General features: G+C 30.0%; 1 protein-coding gene across 1 annotated transcript in view; it reads left to right on the plus strand.

The window, feature by feature from the left end:
- LOC111679436 (probable ATP-dependent RNA helicase CG8611) overlaps positions 1 to 19,727 on the plus strand; it is a 31,598-nt gene extending 11,871 nt beyond the window's left edge. The window contains exons 3-9 of the mRNA XM_046945430.1: positions 4,266 to 4,569; positions 4,635 to 5,586; positions 6,100 to 7,051; positions 7,118 to 7,202; positions 7,266 to 7,608; positions 19,193 to 19,382; positions 19,453 to 19,727. Of these exons, the coding sequence (XP_046801386.1) occupies positions 4,513 to 4,569; positions 4,635 to 5,586; positions 6,100 to 7,051; positions 7,118 to 7,202; positions 7,266 to 7,608; positions 19,193 to 19,382; positions 19,453 to 19,645 (2,772 nt within the window). The 5' untranslated portion in view covers positions 4,266 to 4,512 and the 3' untranslated portion in view covers positions 19,646 to 19,727. The remainder of the gene's footprint in view (positions 1 to 4,265; positions 4,570 to 4,634; positions 5,587 to 6,099; positions 7,052 to 7,117; positions 7,203 to 7,265; positions 7,609 to 19,192; positions 19,383 to 19,452) is intronic.
- The last annotated feature ends 3,136 nt before the right edge of the window (positions 19,728 to 22,863 follow it).

Below are 22,863 nucleotides of genomic sequence, written 5' to 3' on the forward strand. Positions count from 1 at the left end.
GCAATATACATTTTTATATATATTTTATTAAAATGGTATTTATTCCATCTCTTCATTATGCAAAAAATAAAAACAAGTTTAATTTTGAAACTAGTGTACAGTGTGATCGATGAGAATGTGTACAAAAGTGACAAGTTATTAAAAAATGTTAAAAAAAAACACTTAAACTTAAAAAATATATAAAACGATTTACTTAAAATCGGTTCAAATGAATCACGGTTTTATCGGGACTCAAAATATTATTAACTAATTCATTTATGTTGACGCCCCACACCGACTTTATTGGCAGTTTCAGTTTCCTTAACACAAATAGTTTGAACGATATTGGACTTTAGGTGTGAATTGTTTAGGGATTAGATTATACATCTAATCAAAGTGGTCAAATTAATGATAACACACCAAACCGACTGATAACAACACGATTACCGATTATTGAGCAAAATATAAAAAGTGTGTAACAAGTTACATTTTGATCGATATGCTGCGTAAGACGATGGGGATCTCAAGTGTTTTTTACTAAACTAGTCCATAGTCTAGTCTGTTGACTAGGTACTAAATTAGTTTGTTAACTAATCGGACATGTCTGTTGGCAAGTCTAGGGTGTAGTCTATTGACTCGATCATTGCCGACTATATGGGCTACCATATAAACTAGTATATACTAGACTAGAGTTAATTTAGTAGCCTATTGACTAGTATATGAACTAGTCTATTGATTGGCCTATTTACTGGTCTATGGACTGGTGTATAGACTACTCTATAGACTAGACCAATTAATGGATTAGCCTATAAAATATAATAGTCTATGCAATTGAGTAGTATTTTATAAATTGACTATGGACCAGTCTATGGATTAGACTATCGACTAGTCTATTAAATAGCCTATTGACTAATCTATTGACTAGTCTACTGGATTGTCTATGGTTTAGTCTATTGACAAATCAAGGGACTACTCTATAGACTAAACCTAAATGGGATTAGACCAGTCTTTGGGGTAGAAGAAGAAATTGGTATGTATTAGACTATTGACTAGAATAGTCGATGGACCAGCACATTGACTACTCTAGCGATGAGTCTATTGGCTAATATATAGTAATATCAGTTGACTAGTCCATAAACTAGTATTTTGACTGCTATATTTTCGAGTATAAAGACTAGTCTAATGATTTGCATACGAACTAGCTTTCCAAAAGAATAATTTAAAATTACAAATGGTCTCCTGGATGGACTAATCTATAGACTAGCCGAGTGTATACAACTTTAAAAAGTACTTAACCAATATGGAAGTAATTATCGATGTTACTGAAAGCCTGATATGCACCCACAAGTTTGTATACCCCTCAGAGTTGGACTAACAGAGTTAGACTAACAGGGAATCAAAATATTTAAAATTGATCATGGAACATTTACCACCATCTTAAAAATGTTTCATAGCCAAGGTGTCCTACTTTGGGCACCTTTATCCCCGCTCCTGGTGGTCTCATTTAGAACAGTAACTCGTTATTACTTTCTTCCAATGTAGATTAACATTTGAAGTGATATGGTGATGTTGTCCCACTGTGCACATGATGCTTTTGATTTTAATTATTTAATTTTAGTATATTACATAAAGTTTTTGTAATCATTTAGTAATTAAGTATTTAATATGTAACTAGTTTTTACTCCTAAAGCCAAAGATTTTTAATTATTTTTATTTTAATAATTCAAAGAATTTTTCTAAAATAACAACAAAATATATATTAGATCGTTACTCCGAAAAGGTAGCTAGCTAGCTGCTGGTGTTAACCAACTTAAGTGAGTCGTTCTAATAAAAAAATTTACTTTATTTAAAAATATATAAAAATTGAAAATAGACACACAACCAGTTATTAAAATTTAGTAAAAAATATAAAACAAATTAGAAAAATTTAAAGAAATATTTATCAGATTTTGCAATAGGATAATTTAGAAAACATTTTAAATGAAAAAAAGAATATGTTGATACATTCATAGAGATATCCTGTAAAAATACTCGTACATATTGAACAAATAAGATATATTTTTATTCATTAATAATACCCAATAGTTTTGGCGACTGTAGCGTAAGATTTTCAGGAGATTTTATCTAATAAATCTGGCATTAGCACTGATTTATTGTATAAAATTTTTATACAATTATGAATGTCAATACAGGAGGGGAAAATAAATATACACGCCTGGTACCAAATTGACACTAACAAGTGTTTATTGACAACAATCCGTTGTCAATAGTGAGCTTACCACGTTTGTTAACTTTTATACAATGGATGTATATAAAATTTAGATTTCTACAAGGAATTGTTACAATATTGACAACGTTACGTTGTATTTGCCTATATATGCTTTGACAACGGACGTTATTGAAAAATTATAAACACATGAGTGTCAATTTGGTAACAGGTGTCTATATATGTCTTTTTGCCTTTGTTTTCATACATTACGAAGTTTTAGATATTAATAGCTGGTCATTTGATTCTTTTTTTGTTTCTCTAATTATTTTTACAGTTTTCAAAACTATCGAGGATATTTTATTACAACACCCCCATATAGAATTATTGTTACCAAATGCACTTAAATGTTGTAAAAATAATTAAAAAAAATAGACATCCCTTACTAAATTACAAGAAAAACAAGTGAATTTTACATAAGTTAAAATATTTAGAAATTTTCACAAGTATTCGAAACTAAGTAAAGTAATTATTGGGAATTTCTTGTAAAATTCATTTGAAATTTCTAAACTTTTAGAAAAAAAATATAAAAATTATATTAAGGAATCTATCTAATTGAAATTATAAAACAAAAACAACAATATTTAATTAGTAAATTACTTTATAAAAGAAAACCAAATATTATTAAATTAATTATATTAATAATACTTAAATAAAAAACAAACAATTATGGATCAATTTTTTATATATTTACTTTTAAAGAAATTGCATTAAAATCTATAGAGTTATAAAAAATTGTTGTCGAAAATTATATTCCAAGAAAACAAAAACAAACTTCTTAACTCATATAATTAATTAATAAATAATATATATTATTCAATACCTGGAAAGAAATTACTTATTTTATAAATTATTAAGAAAGAAAATACACGATCACACCATATAATACAATATTTTATTGAATGTATTTTTATGTAAATTTGAGGAAAAACAAACATTAAATAAAAGGACAAAAAGAAAACCGAAACCCCGTGTTTCTTTTGCAAAATGGTACCTAACAAGTAGGGTTCTATAGTTGAAACGAAAAGTCGACTTTTTGCATTTTATGAAAAGTCGACTTATCGACTTTCGACTTTTTGCATTTAGGTAAAAGTCGATTTTTCCACTTTTTTCATTTAATTAAAAGTTTTTCGACTTTTAATATTTTTTAAATAGTCGACTTTTTTCGACTTTTTCCGACTATTTTCGACTTTTTCCGAAGCCAGAAGCGAAAATTTATAATGTTGCCATCTAACATTATATTATTATTTTTATTATTATTATTATTATTATTAGTATTATTATTTATTATTATTATTATTATTATTATTATTATTATTATTATTAATAAAATTTTATTTATATTTTTTCTTTTTTTTTGCAATTTTTTGAGTTTTTTCGACTTCTTTCTATTTTCGACTTTTTTCGACTTTTTACGACTATTTTCGACTTTTTCCAACTATTTTCGACTTTTTCCGATTTTTTTCGATTTTATCCTACTTTTTCCAACTTTTTCCGACTTTTCGACTTTTATTTACAAAGTCGACTTTTCGACTTTTTTCATAGACGATAGTCGGGTTATCGACTTTTTTGGAACAAAGTAGTCGACTTCGACTTTTCGACTTTTTTCGACAAAAAGTCGATTGTTCGATTATTCGAAAGTCGATTTATAGAACCCTACAAACAAGTATCAAACAACTTCGCTTTTATATTTTTCATTAAAAACTTTTTATATCAAATAAATATGTATTGTAGAAAAAAGATTTTCATTATTTTCTTAATAAGCACGTTATTTTTTTAGGTTTTTAATATAGAAAAGGGATTTTTTTCTTCCCATTTGCATATTTTTTTCGAAGAGTGGTGAGTATATAATTGTGTGATAAATAATTTTATTCACCAAATTAAACATTTGTTTAAAAATGTATCACGGCATTAACTAAAAACTGCCTTACTTAAATCTAACACTGCCTTACCGATAATTTCAGCTTAATTTTGTAGTTGTCTTTGCTAAAGTATATTTTCTCTTTTAAATCCAAAATAGAGTTGATGCTGCCGCCATCTGCATGTCAATAAACATATTTAATACTCCTAACAGCTGTTAAGCAGTAACTCTCAAACTTTAACACTGCTGTCAAATACTCAAGCAAAACAAAAACCGAAAAAGAGAACAAACGAGCACATTGTAGCAAAACAATCAAAATAAACCAACACGTTGTTGAAACAAAACTAAATAAATTACAAATTACACTTTTAAGTAGTGAAAATTTAATAATTTTATTAAAAACAAAATGACAATTGAACTAAATTTAACTACAGCTCCCCAGCCCAGACGCAGTAAACCGGAGGTAAGTGTCAATTAAGATAAAACATAAAGAACAGTGCGAAATGAAAATATAATTTTTCATTCTAGGAAAAGGTAAAACCTTTAGCAGAAAAACCTAAAAAAGTTAAAGGTCCCTCCTCTTCAAATGGTTTTTCCTTCGAATTTGGTGGAGGGACACAAAAAGTGAAAGCTTTAGTGGCTAGAAAACGTCAGCCGGTTAAAAGTGGGGTAGCTGAGAAACCAGAAGACACATGTCTTAAAGTGGCACCCAAATCTATAGCCATACGTAAAAAGGCGGTAGCTAAACCTACTGTAGAAAACAGTGGAACTAAATCTGTAGCTTTGAAACAAAAAACAGATACTCCTAAAAAAGTAACGGTAAATAAGCAACACTCGGACAATGAATCCGATCTAGACACTTACCTACAAATGGCCAAACCGACAACAAAACCAGCAGGCTCCGACTTAATGTTAAATATCTGCAGCTCTCCCTCCACTATGAAAACTCAACCAAAACAAAAACTCTCCCAACAAGAACGTATACAACAGAAGCGTAATGCTCGCAAAGGTGATGGTGCCCTCAACAAACGTACCTTAAGTCACAAAGAAATACGTACGGGCATTAAGAAATTTTCACAAAATCCCAATCAAAAACCTCGTGCTTCCGATATTTTCGAACAGAAAGAGCGTGAAACACGAGAAGCATTAAAAAAGGAAACAGACGGAGATGAGAAGAAGGAAGAAGTTAATGAACCTTTAGAATTGGGTGAAGTTGATGCGAATGCTCGTAAATCTAATGCTTTTAGAGTGAAGCGTCCAGGTGATTCAAGTGTACGTAAGATAGGTCTTTTTAAAGATCAACCCGAGAAAATTGAATTAGGCCAACGTTTGGTACGGCCTATAAGAGAGAAACTTTTCGATGGTGGTAAATTGGATTCGATAGGTTTACACGATCATACTGTTAAGAATTTATCGGACTTACTTGGTATTACCCAACTGACCACAGTGCAGCAGAAGTGTGTGCCAAAGGCCTTGGAAGGTGAGTTTTGAATTTGATTTGTATAAACATGAGAAATTAAGCAAGATCGCGTAACTTAATGTAGATAGATAGATGGATAGATAGATAGATAGATAGATAGATAGATAGATAGATAGATAGATAGATAGATAGATAGATAGATAGATAGATAGATAGATAAATAGATAGATAGATAGATAGATAGATAGATAGATAGATAGATAGATAGATAGATAGATAGATAGATAGATAGATAGATAGATAGATAGATAGATAGATAGATAGATAGATAGATAGATAAATAGATAAATACATAAATAGATAAATAGATAGATAGATAGATAGATAGATAGATAGATAGATAGATAGATAGATAGATAGATAGATAGATAGATAGAAAGATAGATAGATAGATAGATAGATAGATAGATAGATAGATAGATAGATAGATAGATAGATAGATAGATAGATAGATAAATAGATTTTTGTTTCAAAATTCATTAAATAAATTTTTCCTTCATTACTCTCACACAGGCAAAGATCTTCTGGTACGTTCACAAACTGGTTCGGGTAAAACTCTAGCCTATGCTTTACCAATTGTTGAAAAGCTTCAGGAAATAAGACCAAAGATTACCCGTGACGTTGGTATATTGGCAATAGTTATAGTACCTACCAGAGAACTGGCGATACAAACTTATGAACTTTTCCAGAAGTTAGTAAAACCATTTACATGGATCGTTCCCGGTGTTCTAATGGGCGGTGAAAGACGTAAAGCTGAAAAGGCTAGATTACGTAAAGGCATCAATATTCTAGTGGGTACACCCGGGCGTTTGGTTGATCATTTATTACATACCGAAACATTTAAAGTAAATAAAGCTAAATTTCTTGTACTCGATGAAGCTGATCGTATGTTGGAAATGGGCTATGAGCGAGATGTTAAACAAATTGTAGAAGGTATTGATAAGCAGCGTACAGAAAGTGCCAAGGAGGAAATGGCGGCAGCACAACCTATACAAAGATTATTATTGTCAGCCACCTTAACAGCAGCTGTACAAAAATTAGCAGGTTTAACGCTCAATGAACCAATATTTATCGATAATAGTGATGAAGATCCCTCAAAAGCCATTACTACAGTTAATGGTTATGATAAAGAGAGTATAGAAGCTGCCACAGCTGAACTATTAGATGGTGAAGATTCTACTGGTATTTTGACTATACCAGAGAATTTGAAATTGAGTTATATGGTGGTTACCCCGAAATTACGTTTGGTAACATTGGCTGGTTTATTGGCTAGAGAATTTCGTGGAAAAGATAAATTTAAAGCTTTAATATTCATGAGTACCATGGAAATGGTAAATTTTCATCATGATCTCTTAAATGAACAATTAACACGCAGAGTACTCGATGAAGACGATGAAGAATTGGCCCAGGAAATGTCTGAAGATGAGGGAGAAGAACCCTTGTTAAAGGGTTTAAGATTCTTTAGGTAAGTTGAATAAAAATTTGTCTATTTCATAATAAAATAATTTTCTTTGTGTTTTTTTAATACTAGACTACATGGTTCCATGTCCCAAACAGAAAGACAAGGTGTATTCAAAGGTTATAGAGAATGTAAATCTGGAGTTTTATTGGCCACTGTATGTTTCTGTTAGCGTATTTCGAAAATTGCAATATAATGTTTATATTTTTATTTGAAATAGGATGTAGCGGGTCGTGGCATAGATGTTCCTGAAATTGATTTAGTAATACAGTATTCACCTCCCCAAAATACCGCAGATTTTGTTCATCGTGCTGGTCGTTCTGCTCGTGCTGGACGTAGTGGTCGTGCTGTTCTATTTTTAACACCAAGTGAAGTTCAATTTGTACGTTATTTAGAAAACAAACGTATACGCATTTCTCAGGTCGATATGGAAGACTATTTAAAAGCTCTCGATGAAGTCGATAATGAATCGCATTCATTACAAGAAGCTGCCTCAAATTTACAACATAAATTCGAAGAACTTATAGCAGACGATAAGGAAATGCATGGAAAAGCCTGCAAAGGTAAGTGCTTTATGATATTTTTTAGTTTTAACCCTTAAAAACCATATTTTTTTAATTTTACACAAAATTTTGTCGATTTTTTTTCAATTCACTTTAAACTAAACTAAAAAATTGATTTCATTTTTTGTTTTATTTGAATTTCCTACAAGAGTAACAAAAGTTCAGTGTATATTTTTTGTAAAACTTTAAAACAAAAGAGAGGTTTTTGTAAGTTTTCAATTTAAGGGGGGTAACAAAAATACAAAAGCACTTAAGAATTCAACTACAAATAAACTTAGTACAAAGAAGATAAGAAATAATAAATTTTCAAGTTGAAAAACTGATTCAATTATTGTGCATTTTGCAGTTTCCTTGGGATTTGTTTTTTTTGTAAAAAATTTTGTTTGCTTTTTTTATGCACAAAATATTATTCGCTTGAACATTTTGTTATTTTTTGATATTGTATATAATATTTCTGGATTGCTATAATGAAAGAGAAGTAATTTAAGTTTTAGAAGCTGAAAAAAGAATATTAATGAATGATTCTTAAAGTCATTGAAATAAATATTAAAAAATGAATTTTCAATTTCATGGAAAAAATCTTTTCGATTTGGGATTTTTGAAAATCGTTTGGAAATTAAAATTTTTATGTTTTTTAAAATGAATTTGGAATTGAATTAGAGATTTTTGAAAAAAAAAACTTAAAAACTGTAAAGTTTATGTTTTTGACAAGAAAACAATAGAATATTGGAATTGTAGCTGTTCGTTTTATATGCAGATTGAAAACTGTGTAGCAGCAGTCTGTGGTAGAAAGTCAAGTACACTATAAGCTTTAAAAAGTGATCTGATTACAGAATATCAAAATCACCAAATATGCTCCTAAAATTTGTTTCATGTAGGGTATTTAAAGTATGCCCAAACAACGTACCTACTTATTTTTCACGTTTTGTCATGTGTAATTGTTTTCATTTCTTTGTTTTATATGCGAAACGAACAAATGTTCTTTTTATAAGATGATATTCACAGGATGTTTTGCAGTTTTACTTCCTTTTTTTAGCAAAATTTCATTCCTTGTGTGTAAGGTTAACTGGAGCTATTTATGTCTGTATATTTGTAATACAAATTTTGTATGTATATGAATGCGTTTTTTTATATTTTTGTACTTGTTATTGTTTAGTATTATTCGAGCGTAACACTTGTAATGGATTTTTGATTGGTCATACTTTTGTTGCTGTTGTTATTATTTGTTTCTTTTTTCGTCTTCATATTATTTTTTGCTCTAAAATAGCAACTAAACTTTATTTCTTTGTTTGTTTGTTTGTTTTTTTTTTGGATAAACTCAAGCACCCCATTCATAAAAACCATGCTACCGCTAAGAGTCATATAACTTCATCATCAACCCTAAAAAAGTGTTTGTTTTTATTTTCTTCTGCATTTTTAAGAGGTTAAATCTGAAATGAAGTCAAATTTGGTTTGGAATTCTTTTTCTTTAAAGTAGTTTTAATTTAATTCGTTACTTCGTTACTATCTATCTATCTATCTATCTATCTATCTATCTATCTATCTATCTATCTATCTATCTATCTATCTATCTATCTATCTATCTATCTATCTATCTATCTATCTATCTATCTATCTATCTATCTATCTATCTATCTATCTATCTATCTATCTATCTATCTATCTATCTATCTATCTATCTATCTATCTATCTATCTATCTATCTATCTATCTATCTATCTATCTATCTATCTATCTATCTATCTATCTATCTTTTTGAAACATATTTTTCAGCTACACCCTCTAATTTTAAAACTTTACTTTCCTTATGTATTCTTTGCAATTTTGCTATTGTTAAGTTATATACATTTCCAAAAGTTTTTATTGTTTTGTTTGCAAAAAAATTGTTGTTCACTTTTATTTTAAGTGCGTATAAAGTGTATGAGTTGAACTTTTATAGCAATTATACGATTATATAGTCCTCTTTTTTATAACTTCATATATTTTGTTTCTTAGTTTTTCTGTATAAAATCATGTATGTTTATGCGTATGTGCTTAGTTAAATAAGTAATTTGTGTATTTTAATAATTCCGTTTCACTTACCTTCCGTTTCCGTTTAATTTGTTATGTATTTCCTGTTTGTTTATTTTGATTGTTTGTTGATGAAATCATAAATAGATTTATTACAATTATTTATTTATTTATTTTCATGGAAAACTATCAATAATTTTAATAAAAACAATTTTAAATTGAAGTGATTCATAGGAATTAGGAAAATTGTTTCGAAATTTTCTTTATAGGTAAACGATTATTAAAGAAAATAGTAGATTAGTTTCAGTTGCTATTGGCGCCAGTAACAAGTGAGGGAAGACATGTTTTTATAGGTCTACTATCATAAAGTGTTTTTAAGTTAGTTTATGTGGCTTTCAAAATCTAAATCTTAAGCTAAGTGATCGTTCATTTATTATTAGAAAATCAACGAAATCCTAAAAAAAACTCCAAGAAAGTTTACAGCACTTGTAAAAGTTCATGTCTACATTCAACAATACCAACTGTAACCAAACTTAGTAATTATACGATTTTCATTATTTTCAACACCTTGACTGATTTTCTGCCTTATTTTTTACAGTTTATTATTAGAATTTGTGATTTTTTTTCTTCTGTGTGACCATATAATCCTTGGTAACATCTAATTAAGTCTTCTAAGGTTTTTGTACACTTCAAACTAATAATATATTTGTTGGATTGCAGCAATAAGCTGAAGAAAAAAAAAACGCCCAACATTTTTTGTAACATCAAATTAAAACTACAATCATTCCTTCATCAACGCCATCATCGTCGTTGCAATGTTTCAGTTGTAATCACACGCAATCAAAATTAACTTTAACTTTTAATAAAACATTAAAACAAATATACATATTTATTCTGACAAACGAACATATAAATAATATCGCGTTTTTTTTCTATCCAATTTTTTTAACTTTTTTTAAAAGAAAGGTATTCAACGGCTGAAATTATAATGGCTTAAAGGTAGGGGTGGTTTCAGCCCCCCCTGAACAGAAATTGTTGAACACCAACAAACCCTTTCATATTTAATTTTGTCACTTTTTTTACAACCAACTTTATTCATTTCACTTTTTTTTCGCCTGTTTTTTCCCTTTTTGTGTGAAACTGTAAGTGTGGCAACTTATAATTGGAAAAATAATGTTGTTTCAGTCACTTTTTATTCTCCTTTTATATGATTTACAGGTTTATTTTGCTTCTTTTTAAAGCGGTAAAATTGCGTTGTTAAAAAGTATGGAAAAAAATCAAAAATGAAATTCTATATAATTACAAAATTAATGTCCTTTTATTCAGATGTTCATGTTGATTATATTTGGTGATGATGACGACTATGATGATGATGTTGTTGTTGTTGTTGATGTTGATGACTGCTTGTTAATTTTTTATGCATTTAAATTTACTGACTACTTTTTCTCTTTTTTATTTATATTATTATTTTATAAAATCATTTGGTTTTTATTTAAAAGCAAATTAAAGTTTTTAATTGGAAAAAAAGGTCGAGTTAAATAAATACGCGCAATAACTTTAACAAATAAACAATTTAAGTCTCTATAACAACAAAATTATGATTATTATTAAAAACGGATTAATAATTTATAATTTACATAGATTTTTTATGGAAAAATGGTTGTAATGCGATGCAGCAAAAAATGATAAATTCAATAATTTTGTTATCATTGAAAATTTCCTATAGTGATCTTCAAATAACTCATTCTAGTCCATATTTTTTCTCGAAACTAAAATGTAACGCGTAACTTTGTAAAAACACGTTCAATTTAAGAAGGAAGCTTAAGAAGGAAACATGGAGATCATCCATGTTTTTCTTAAAAACGTCACTTATTCGATCATTTATATATTTTTACAAAAATCGTTACTTTGGTTAAATACTTACGTCACTTATTCGATCATTTATATCCTTTTTCAAAAATCGATATTTTTTATTAAATACGTTTTGATTGAAGAAGATCCAAACTAATTCGAGGCAGCTATTAGTCCTATTGTGAACTTCCATAAAAATTTAGTTGCGATATATTCCTTTAAAGTCCAATGGATAGAAACTTAGTTTCTAATGAATGTTTCAGAGGGATGTATTTTCTGAAATAATAATGCTTGCAAGATTTATACATACATCTAGACATTAAATACGTTTATATCTATCTTACAATCAAATAGTTTTTAGATCGCTTTAATTGACTTTTGGATGTCACATCCGCAATCGTACAGTTTGGAAAATAGTTCTTGTAACAACAGATTCCTGCATGTTTCGCTTGATCACGATCTCATATCTGTCACCAATGTCTTAAAGTTAGCTACAAGGACTCTTTCGGAATGCGATTGGGCACGTCTGGTATTTGTAAATAATGGTGCAATTTGTCCAGTAGGGTTATAACTTTTTTACAATTTTTTTGAAATTTCAAAACGGCCCTAACCATTCCTCAAGTATATTACTTTTTCTCGAGCGTTAAAAAAGTTTTAGCGGCAAACGCCTTGAAGTCTTCGATATTTACTGTAAACAATATTTAATTTTTTTTAATAAAAAACTAAAAATTTTCAATATAAACAGGTGTCATTGTTTGATCACGACATCTACAGAGGGAAAAAGTCAAGAATAGGTGCAGAGGCTTACACTCCTTTTCAAATAAGCTGTTATATTACTCTTTTAAAAATTCATGAAAATTTGTTTGTCAATGGTTTTAGAAAATCAATTTGATGAGGCAGGTTTTTGCATCAAATTGACCTGAAAAACAGGTTTTAGTTATTAGAACACTACTGACAACTACTTAGTGATAGGCCCTAAATTTGGTTCTAACCCTAAGAGAGTTAAAATTAGAATCACTCGGCTGTGAGTGCCTTCTCTTTTATTAAATGTGTTTCGATAGGAGGAAGGTTGAGCAATTTTCTAAAGCAGTGCTTTCATTTTAGTTTCCGATCAAGGGTATTAACCCTGTGACTCGTTAAATCACCTTGTAGAGTAAAACAAAATGTCGAGAAGTTTTTCATAAACACCTGCCTTTTTGGTCTTATTTCAATCACAGGATGAAATGTAGGTAGAAATTTGTATACATGGTTCTGTCGGTTATGTCCAAGCACTTCGTTTAATTACTCAATCTCTGACAATTGTTGTTGTAACAGTTCGATTGTGGCCGATAGATCTTTAATGGGGAAAAAACTTTTGATTGATACAGCTCTCGCTGGGTTGACAATCTTTGGCCGAGTATGACTCGGGTTGTTCTGGAGCGAAGATCCAATTGTCGTGGCAACTGACAATTGCTATTACGTTGTTTAATTGCCGAGACGCAAAAACATTACTTTCATTTACAATCACGGAGATTACTGTGGATTCGTCACCTGCACCTAGAGACGTAATTAAATAAAACTTATACAAATTCTTTCTCACAGAGAATACACTGTAATAAATCTGGTATGAACAGCGCCAAACTCTGAATATACCTAAACGAAGAAGTGATTTTTTATGATGTCATCCGATGAAATATACCATGCTTCCATCACAATTCCATTCAGCACACACACTATTCATTCATATGAGAAAATATTTGAGAAATTTTTACGAGTATGTGGGAATAGCTAGGTCGATATTCCTCTGATCTATTCTCGAACTTCTCTGTGGGGTGTATGTTATCTTTTTTCTCAACAGCACCATATTTATCCCAAAATAACCGTGTATCAGTGTTTTAACTAACATTTTCTTCCTGCTATCTGGGTTTAAGGCACAGCCAAAAAGTGTACCCCAAAAGGACCTTTCCAATAAACATTGTAAAACTCTGCCCTGTGAGCTACCAGTTATGTGGTATCAGACTATATGGTTTTCTGTTTCGAACTCTTGCCAAATCATTTCAAGGAAAGGAAGGCACGATAGAGTCCAAGTGGAAGTAGTTAGTAAGTGTGCTGACATTTTGCACAAATACTTTTAGTTTATGCAGTTTGTTTGGTATTGAAAATGGACAATATTTGTCCACTATTTCGCTTTATCGGAGAAATTCGTTACAAAAATATTTCATAGGAATCTTAGTTTTCGATCTAGCCATGTCCGACCGTCTGTCTGTTGAAGGCACGACAGACAGTAGATAGTAAGTGAGCTGGAATTTTGCGCAAATACTTTACATTTGACATAGCTTATAGACCCGGATGACTAGACTAGGCTAGTAATACATTTTTTCCTCCGGCAATCACACTAAGATTGGGGAAGTCTACGAGGTTACATTCCTTGTGGGCGGTTTATATGAGGTTTAAAGTAAAACATTCTCATAACATGTATTGTAAGCAGTAATATGGTTAAAACGCAAAAGAAACTTTAACCTCAGTCACTGTCTGAATAAATCTCAAATAATTCACTACATTAATACACCTTTTCATACTAACAATAATGTCGCACTTTGCTAACAATTTTGTTGACATTTTTATATAATTATATTTATGGCTTTTATAATAATTACGCTATAATTACTATACAATTTTTCTAATTATTTTCAAAAGCATTTTAAGTGGTAGCATGTCTAATTGGTATAGAAAAAAAGAAATCGAATAAAAAAAACATTGAATTATATCAATAAATCTCATTCCAAAGTGTATTAAATATCCCTTAAAACGAACATAAATATCATAAATATATTCGTTTATTACTAAAAGAATCAATTATTTATTTAGTAGATTTTTCTTTCTCCAACGCATTTGTTAAGTACAAAACTCAGATAGAATGTATGTGATTATGAACTTTATACTACTAACACAGCACATGTGTAATTGTAACTACTTACTCATACGATTACATTGTATAGCTGATGTACATATATATGTATGTGTGTTTTTCCAAGGAATTGTATTGTAACGCCCCATTTTTTTAATTTTTTTTCATTTATTAAGTATTTGATTGTTATTTCGACTCCTTCTACGCCAGCCACCATTTATTTATGAATATTTTACTTGATTGGTCAATTACAAGTCAATCGTATATTGGAATGTATAAATCTATAAAATGGATATTTGTATGTTTAAAAAAGTGTTTTTTTTTTCAATATTTTCCTCCTTTTCGTGGTTTATAACATGCCATTTATAAATCCATTATTAATTACATGTCAATTTGAATTTCTGCCTTTTTATAGTCATATTGTCATCTGCATGTTTGGTGTTTTTTTTTCAAACATCATTTTGAATAGTGTTGTTATATTGATTTAAATTGTATTTTAGTAATAATACTATTTTAGTTTGTATATTTTTTTCTATTTTTCAATTTAAATAATGGTTATTAATTGAAATACTACAACGCAAACTAATAATTTTATTACTCGTTAATGATTAAGGGGGAGTTAGTCAAAATGGAATTTTACCAAATTTATTTGAAATTTTAATATTCAATTTTTTTGTTACATGTGTTTTTAATTACTAAAGATCTGTTTTATTATTTATAACCATGAGTGAATATAAATTCTCTTCTATTAGTACTTTCAGCAAAAGATTGGTAAAAAGATTAGTATTCTCATCCTTAAAAAAAATAATAATAAAATAAATTAAAAATAAATTAAGAAATCCGTACTTGATTCAATCCCGTTCGGTTTCAATAGTACGATAAGTATGGTTTTACTTAAATCAAGTACGAATCAATCCACTACCAAAGACTATTCTTTGGTGATTTTCCATTATAGAATTTCTGAATTTTTGTAATAATATAGAATTTTAAATGATTCCTTATGAAAAATATATCCCCAACAAATATTCACTTAAATTATTTTTAATTAATAAAATAAAAAATAAATTACAGACATCAACAGCATTAATAGAATAAAAAAAGAAAAAAACTGCCAGCACATGTTGCTCTGGCTGCCACCAACCACAATTGTAATACATTCACAACAATAAGCATTACAATTTTGGATAAAATGTAAAAGTACTTACACATACAATGTAATTCAACAATGACAATAACAATAATATCAAATTACAACTTAAAATAAATACAGACAATACAATTTTAAATATGTATATAAAAAAAACACCATGATAAATATCTAAAATAAAATACTACTACTACTATAAAATATCCTTGTTGAAAAACGACAATTGAATAAGAATAAAGAAAAATATAGAAAAAAGAAAATTAATTCCAACCACATCATGTAGAGGATAAAACGATACAATAGAGTAAAGTACTTAATACATGCAAAAAAAAAACCTAATCTAATGTCTGACATGTACACGTATGTGGCAGATGCAAATAAACATCAATTAATATTGTAGTGTTGGTAGAATATAAGGATAATGTAAGGATATCAGGGATAAAATTAATTTAATTGAACACTAACTACTAAGCTATTAGAGTGAGACTAAGCCATAATCTAGACTGAGTCTGGGCTATAGTCCAAACCATAGTTCCGACTAAAGACTAGACTATAGTCCAGACTATAGACTAGACTATAGTTCAGAATATTAACTAGACTATAGTTCTAAATATTGACTCGACTATAGTTCAGAATATAGACTACACTATAGACTAGACTATAGACTAGACTATAGACTAGACTATAGACTAGACTATAGACTAGACTATAGACTAGACTATAGACTAGACTATAGACTAGACTATAGACTAGACTATAGACTAGACTATAGACTAGACTATAGACTAGACTATAGACTAGACTATAGACTAGACTATAGACTAGACTATAGACTAGACTATAGACTAGACTATAGACTAGACGATAGTCCAGACTATTGACTAGACGATAGTCCAGACTATTGACTAGACGATAGTCCAGATTATACACTAGTCTATAGTCCAGACTATACACTAGACGATAGTCCAGATTATACACTAGTCTATAGTCCAGACTATACACTAGGCGATAGTCCAGACTATACACTAGACTATAGCCCAGACTATAGACTAGACGATAGTCCAGACTATACACTATACTATAGTCCAGACTAGAGACTAGACTATAGTCCAGACTATAGACTAAACTATAGTCCAGACTATAGACTAGACTATAGTCCAGAGTATAAACTATAGTCCAGACTATAGACTAGACTATAGTCCAGACTATAGACTAGACTATAGTCCAGACTATAGACTAGACTATAGTCCAGACTATAGACTAGACTATAGTCCAGACTATAGACTAGACTATAGTCCAGACTATAGACTAGACTATAGTCCAGACTATAGACTAGACTATAGTCCAGACTATAGACTAGACTATAGTCCAGACTATAGACTAGACTATAGTCCAGACTATAGACTAGACTATAGTCCAGACTATAGACTAGACTATAGTCCAGACTATAGACTAGACTATAGTCCAGACTATAGACTAGACTATAGTCCAGACTATTGACTAAACTATAGTCCAGACTATAGACTAGACTATAGTTCAGTTTATAATACACAGTCTGTACTAAATCCTTGTCTTAAGGACAAGGACTTTAGACTAAACTAAAGTCCAAACTATAGTTCAAACCATAAACTTGACAATAGTCCAAAATATGAACTAGAATTTTTCCTGGTACAAAAAACTAAAAGTTTTAAAGATTCCGAACCATAAATTAATTTATGTATCTCAACCCTAATACATTTATCTTACGTTTATCATTTGGAATTTTTAGAATAATTTCAGAAACAATTGCTTGAGAAAAGCGTTAACATTATACCGTAATTATGTGTTAAAAAAAAAGAAAATAAACAAAATGCCTGAAAAATATATATAGAAAATATATATAGAATATAGAGATTACTATAGACATATATTACTATTATATAAATAAACATACAAGCAACATCGTCTTTGGCAGCCTAACACATGAATGTCTGCAATTTTGTTAAAAGACATACACTTACACACACACACTTAAAAGCATACTCCTACCTCTATTATATGAATATATTTATACAAATTACTCAACTTCTATTAAAATTAATTGTATTGACATTCATTAGGGAATTTTATTTGTCTTTAACAGAAGAGTCCTTTTGAAATCGTATAATTTCTTACAATTGACTGTATATAAAACATGTATCGTTGTGGTTAAGTCTGACAACCCACTCACTCGATTTGTGTACATTATAAACTAAATACTTAAAGAATGAATGGATAAGAGAAGCATTTGTGGTTGTGCATAGCAGGAGATGCTGATGATGATGCCATTTAATTGCTCTAATATAATTAGAGTCAAGTTAAAGACATTAGACAGAAATTCCATAAAGACAAAAAAAATAACATATACATATTGTTTTTTTTAAGTACACCATTTCCAATGTATTTAGTTATAAATATTACTATCGTTTTGTTAGGAAGATATCATCCATCCATTTGAAGCCAATTGGCATTTCAGGCGGCTTAGCTAAACCAAGTAGAATTTCTAGGGAAGAGGAGCTTTAAATTATATTTTTTCCATTATCACCAATATACCAATTAACGTTTTACCATCCTCGACAATATTCAATAATAGAATAAAGGCCAGACTATTGGCTAGACTATAGTCCAGTCTAGAGTCTATAGTATAGTCCAGACTATAGACTATACAATAGTCCAGACTATAGACTGAACTATAGTCCTAAAGTTTAATCTATAGACTTCGCTATGTAGACTTCGGACTGTAGTACAGATAATAGACTAGACTAAAGTCGCGACTATTGTCCAAATTGTAGACAAGACTATTATTCAGACTACAGTCCAGATTATTGACTTGACTACAGTCGCGCCTAAAGACTAGACTATAATCACAATTATAGACTAGACTTTTGCAATTTCTACCGTAAATGGTGTTAAATATTTCTTATCTCTCTCAATATTATACTTCTATATATTATATATAATTTACCACAAAATGAAATTTTAATTTATTATACGGCAAAATTGTGTGGGTGTCAACTAATAGAATGAATTTTCAACTACATCCCATTCTCTAGCCATTGTTTTTCTTTCCCCTTCATGTTTGTCTATGTCTACTTAAAAGGATAATGGATGCTTAAGTACATTTTGAGAAAGAATGACAAAAAAAAAAAGAAAAGAGCATTAAAAGTTGTATGCCTTTTTTGTATTGAGGCAACCAAATGGAGAAGTCGACATAATGCCACACGGGAAATAAAACAAATTAATTTTGCAAAACTAACGTATGCCGCCTTAAAAGAATCATTTTCATTTACTTTGGAAAAAATGTACAACGGATGCATTTAACTTAAATTAATTGTTTAGTTGTGGTTAATTTTGTGCAAAGCTTTTGTTCTGCTTTATTTATGGAAATACTTGTTTTTATTTCAGTACTCTTATGATAAGATTAATTAGATTGGGGGAGAGATATATCAAGGGGATATTAATGTTTAAATACATATTGTATATGTAGTTCGTTAATTTTTATAATAAGTGCTAAGTTTAGTGTTAAAAAAGTGTACATATCCAAAAATCGGCTTATTATGTTTTTAACATTTTTTTTTTTAATTTCAAAATCAAATTTAAATTAACAGTAACAACTTCATAACTATATTTTAAAAAATTTATACTTATAAAAATGACCATTTCTCTTAAAGCCTTCGTATCATGGACTAAGTTCTACACTACCTTCCCAAAAGAATTGAAACCCATATTTAATGTAAAAAATGCTCATATGGGTCATTTCGCTAAAAGTTTTGGCCTAAAAGATCAACCCACCTCGTTTACGAAAAAACATTCTATGCCAAAACCAGCACCACCCACAAATCGTCTAACATACACAGAGAGGTAAGTCTTATTAAAATGAAATTTTACATAACAAAATTTTATTTTAATTATGCATATTTTTTGCCCACAGAGATCCCGAGAAAATCAAACAAGAGAAAAAGGCTAGAAAACATCGTTTTGGCACAACGGTTAATGATGGTGGTGTACGCACTAGCAATCGTCCGGCTCCAAATAGATTGGCTAAGATGATTCCAACCTCTAGATCTTTGACTATTTCAGAATTTGACAGTGGTTTGCCAGCGGCTAAAAAACGTAAACACTAAATGTTTTATATATATTATTAATAAAAAATATTAGTTGTACTAGTTATATTTTAATAAAAAAAAGTTAATTTTTTGAAAAATATTTAATTTTTTTTCATTTATTAGTTGTTTATTAGGTTTCATCATTTGATAATTGAGTTCCACCTGTTTTTTAAGGACTATTTTACAAACTGTTTTAATGTAAGGCTTTAAAAATTCTGAGATCAAGTCCTACCCTTGAGAAATTATGGTCTTTTAATGTCAATTCTTAGTTCATAGTTTAAATTTCTTACCTTTTTAGAACATGATTAATTTGCCTTTTGAGTCGATTTAGCATTTATAAAGGTCATTTCCAAAAAATTTTAACTCTTTAATAGAACTCAACATAGATCCAATGGCATTTAAACTCAACATAGATCCTGAGTCTTTGTACCTCATCCTTAGGTGAGAAACAAAGTCTCGGGACCTAAAGTTAGGAGTCATCGTATAAATGAATGAAAACTGTAGCAGTGATGGCTAATGAATAGTCTGGTAAATCCCGATCATAGGAACTTTTGTAACCACAACCTGAGCACTGACGTTATCACCGAAGATTTTAGTACCTTGGATCAAAGACACTGGATAGTTTTTCCATTCGACATTTTTATAAAGAGAACACAGATTATGATGCAGTTCAATCAGAAAGAGTTTGGATCCTTTGGTTAAGAGATATCACTATGTCCGTCTGGTTAGTCTCGATCATAGGAACTTGGGCGGCTTTAATACCTATAATCTCAGTCTGGGAGTGGATGTTAGCTTTGGATAATTTAGCTGTATGGAGCAAAGACACTGGCACGTTTTTTCATTCCACATTTTTATAAAATTACTACAGTTCTTATGGAGTCAAACACAGGTTAGGATTTGGATCATATGCTTCAAAGAAATTAATATGTCCGTCTGGTAAGTCGAAAGTTACTACAGTTCTTATGGAGTCAAACACAGGTCAGGGTTGGATCATATACTTCAGGAAACGCCCAAGTTCCTTTAATCTCAGTCAGAGAGCGAATGTTAGCTTTGGATAATTTAGCTGGATGGATCAAAGACACTGGCACGTTTTTTAATTTGACGAACTCAGGTTATGATGGAGTTCAATAGGATTTAGCTTGGTTCATTTGGTTTAGAGAAATCATTATGCCCGACTTTTTATCTCAGTCTGAGAGAGGATGTTAGCTTTGGATTATTAACCTCCATGGATCAAAGATACTAGCACTTTTTTTTCATTCGACATTTTTTTTAAATTACTGCAGTTCTTATGTAGACAAACACATGTTATAATGCTGCTTTATTGGAGTAAGAAAGAAAATTATCACTTTCTTAAATCTTCGCTGTTTGGAAGGATTTTAGTGCGTTATGGAATCCTTTATAATGGTCGAGAGTTAGAAATAAATTAGAGACGATTTCATGAGGACTTTCGCATACTTTCCTAAATAGAATCATCAAAAGAGACATTGGTGTTATTATCAACTAAAGATAAATTCTGCAAGTCCACATCGTTAAACCCAAACCACAAGAGAAGCTTCGTTTGAACCAAATAGGAAAAGGATCCCACCAAATCTTAAGTTCCTCAAAGTCAAGGAGATATTGGCACCTTTACGACTTACAATCAAATTCTGCGATTCCATGATTAATTAACTACCACCATCCAGTTACAAAACTATGTAAGTAGTAAGACCTTAAACATATATTAATTTAAACGAATACATTTTCACTGATTTTAAACATTACTCGCATATAACTGCCCTCATCTTCTCGCATATATTTCCTTTTCCATATCAAAACACTTTCATCTGTGACCTTTTTTAAATACATAAACTCATAAATATCTCATAACATTTTATAAAATATTAAAATATTTATTTATAAAAAAAGTGTGTATAAAAAAATACTTTCTTCTTAAATAGCTTTTTACGATGAATTCAAGCGATTAATCGAAAAAAATATGTTTCAAACTGTTAGAAAATTGACTCTTATCATTCAGAAACTTATACAGTGTGTGACACAAATGTGTAAATGATATCCTAATATTTACACTTTGTGACGAAATATTTTAGGTACAAAGTAAATTAACAAAAGTTTTGTGGTTTTGAAACCAATATTTATTGACGATTTTTTTTCCTAAACAAATAAAATATAAACTAGTTTATTCTTCAGAAATATAAAAAATTAAATTTGAATTCATTTACACACTTTTGTCGCTAGTTATTAAAATCACAATTTTAGTACTTCGTATATCCTCCTTTGGAATCTATAACTGCCTGAATTCTGAAAGGCATACTCTCTACCAGTTTTCGACATTCTTCTTGTGTTATCGATGACCAAATGTCATGACAGCGCTGCCAGAGCTCAGTTGTATTTTTAAAGCTGTGCTGGTAATTATAAACTCGACGTTTAAGTATTCCCCATAAATTTTCAATCGGGTTTAAATCCGGTGACTGCGGAGGCCAGTCCAATAAAATAATTTTGGCAGTTTCGAAAAACTCAAGTGTTTTTTTAGCCTTGTGCTTAGGGTCGTTATCTTGTTGCATGATAGAGTTTTCAACATTTCGACCCCAAGCAGTTAGACTATCCATATACGATGACTTTATTATGTCGATATACATTTCGGCATTCATATTTCCAAGTATTTTATGAAGTTTTCCTACTCCTTGCACACAAAAACATCCCAAAAAAGCAATTTTCCACCACCAAATTTCATAGTTGGTATAACATCGCGGTCCGTCAAAGGTGCATTTGGCTTCCTATAAATATATTTAGGCCCATCGGGACCAAAAAGATTAATTTTGGACTCATCTGTCCATATTACCTTTTCCCAATCATCCATAGTCCAGTTTTGATATTTTTTTGCAAATGCTAACCTAAGTGATTTGTGTCTTTCGGTTAAACGTGGTTTTTTAACCCTTTTTCTTGCATGAAAACCACATTTATTTATTTCTCTAAGAGCTGTTCTCTTGGATATTTCAATTTGGTAGCATGAAGATAACTTTTGCTGCACTTCTCACGAGGACAATTAGCTTCTCCTGATGCAACTAAACGTTGTACCGTGCGTCTATCCCTTAGCGAAAGGATTGAATTGCGTCCCAAACGTGGTGCTGGGAAAGTCAAACGGCTCCTTTTTGCTATATTTCCTACTGTTTTAAATGAAATATTAAATTTTTGAGCAATTTTTCTGTAGGAGAAACCATTTTTTAGCTCATCAATGA

This window comes from Lucilia cuprina, chromosome 3 (genome assembly GCF_022045245.1).
Source record: "Lucilia cuprina isolate Lc7/37 chromosome 3, ASM2204524v1, whole genome shotgun sequence".
Taxonomy (NCBI): domain Eukaryota; kingdom Metazoa; phylum Arthropoda; class Insecta; order Diptera; family Calliphoridae; genus Lucilia; species Lucilia cuprina.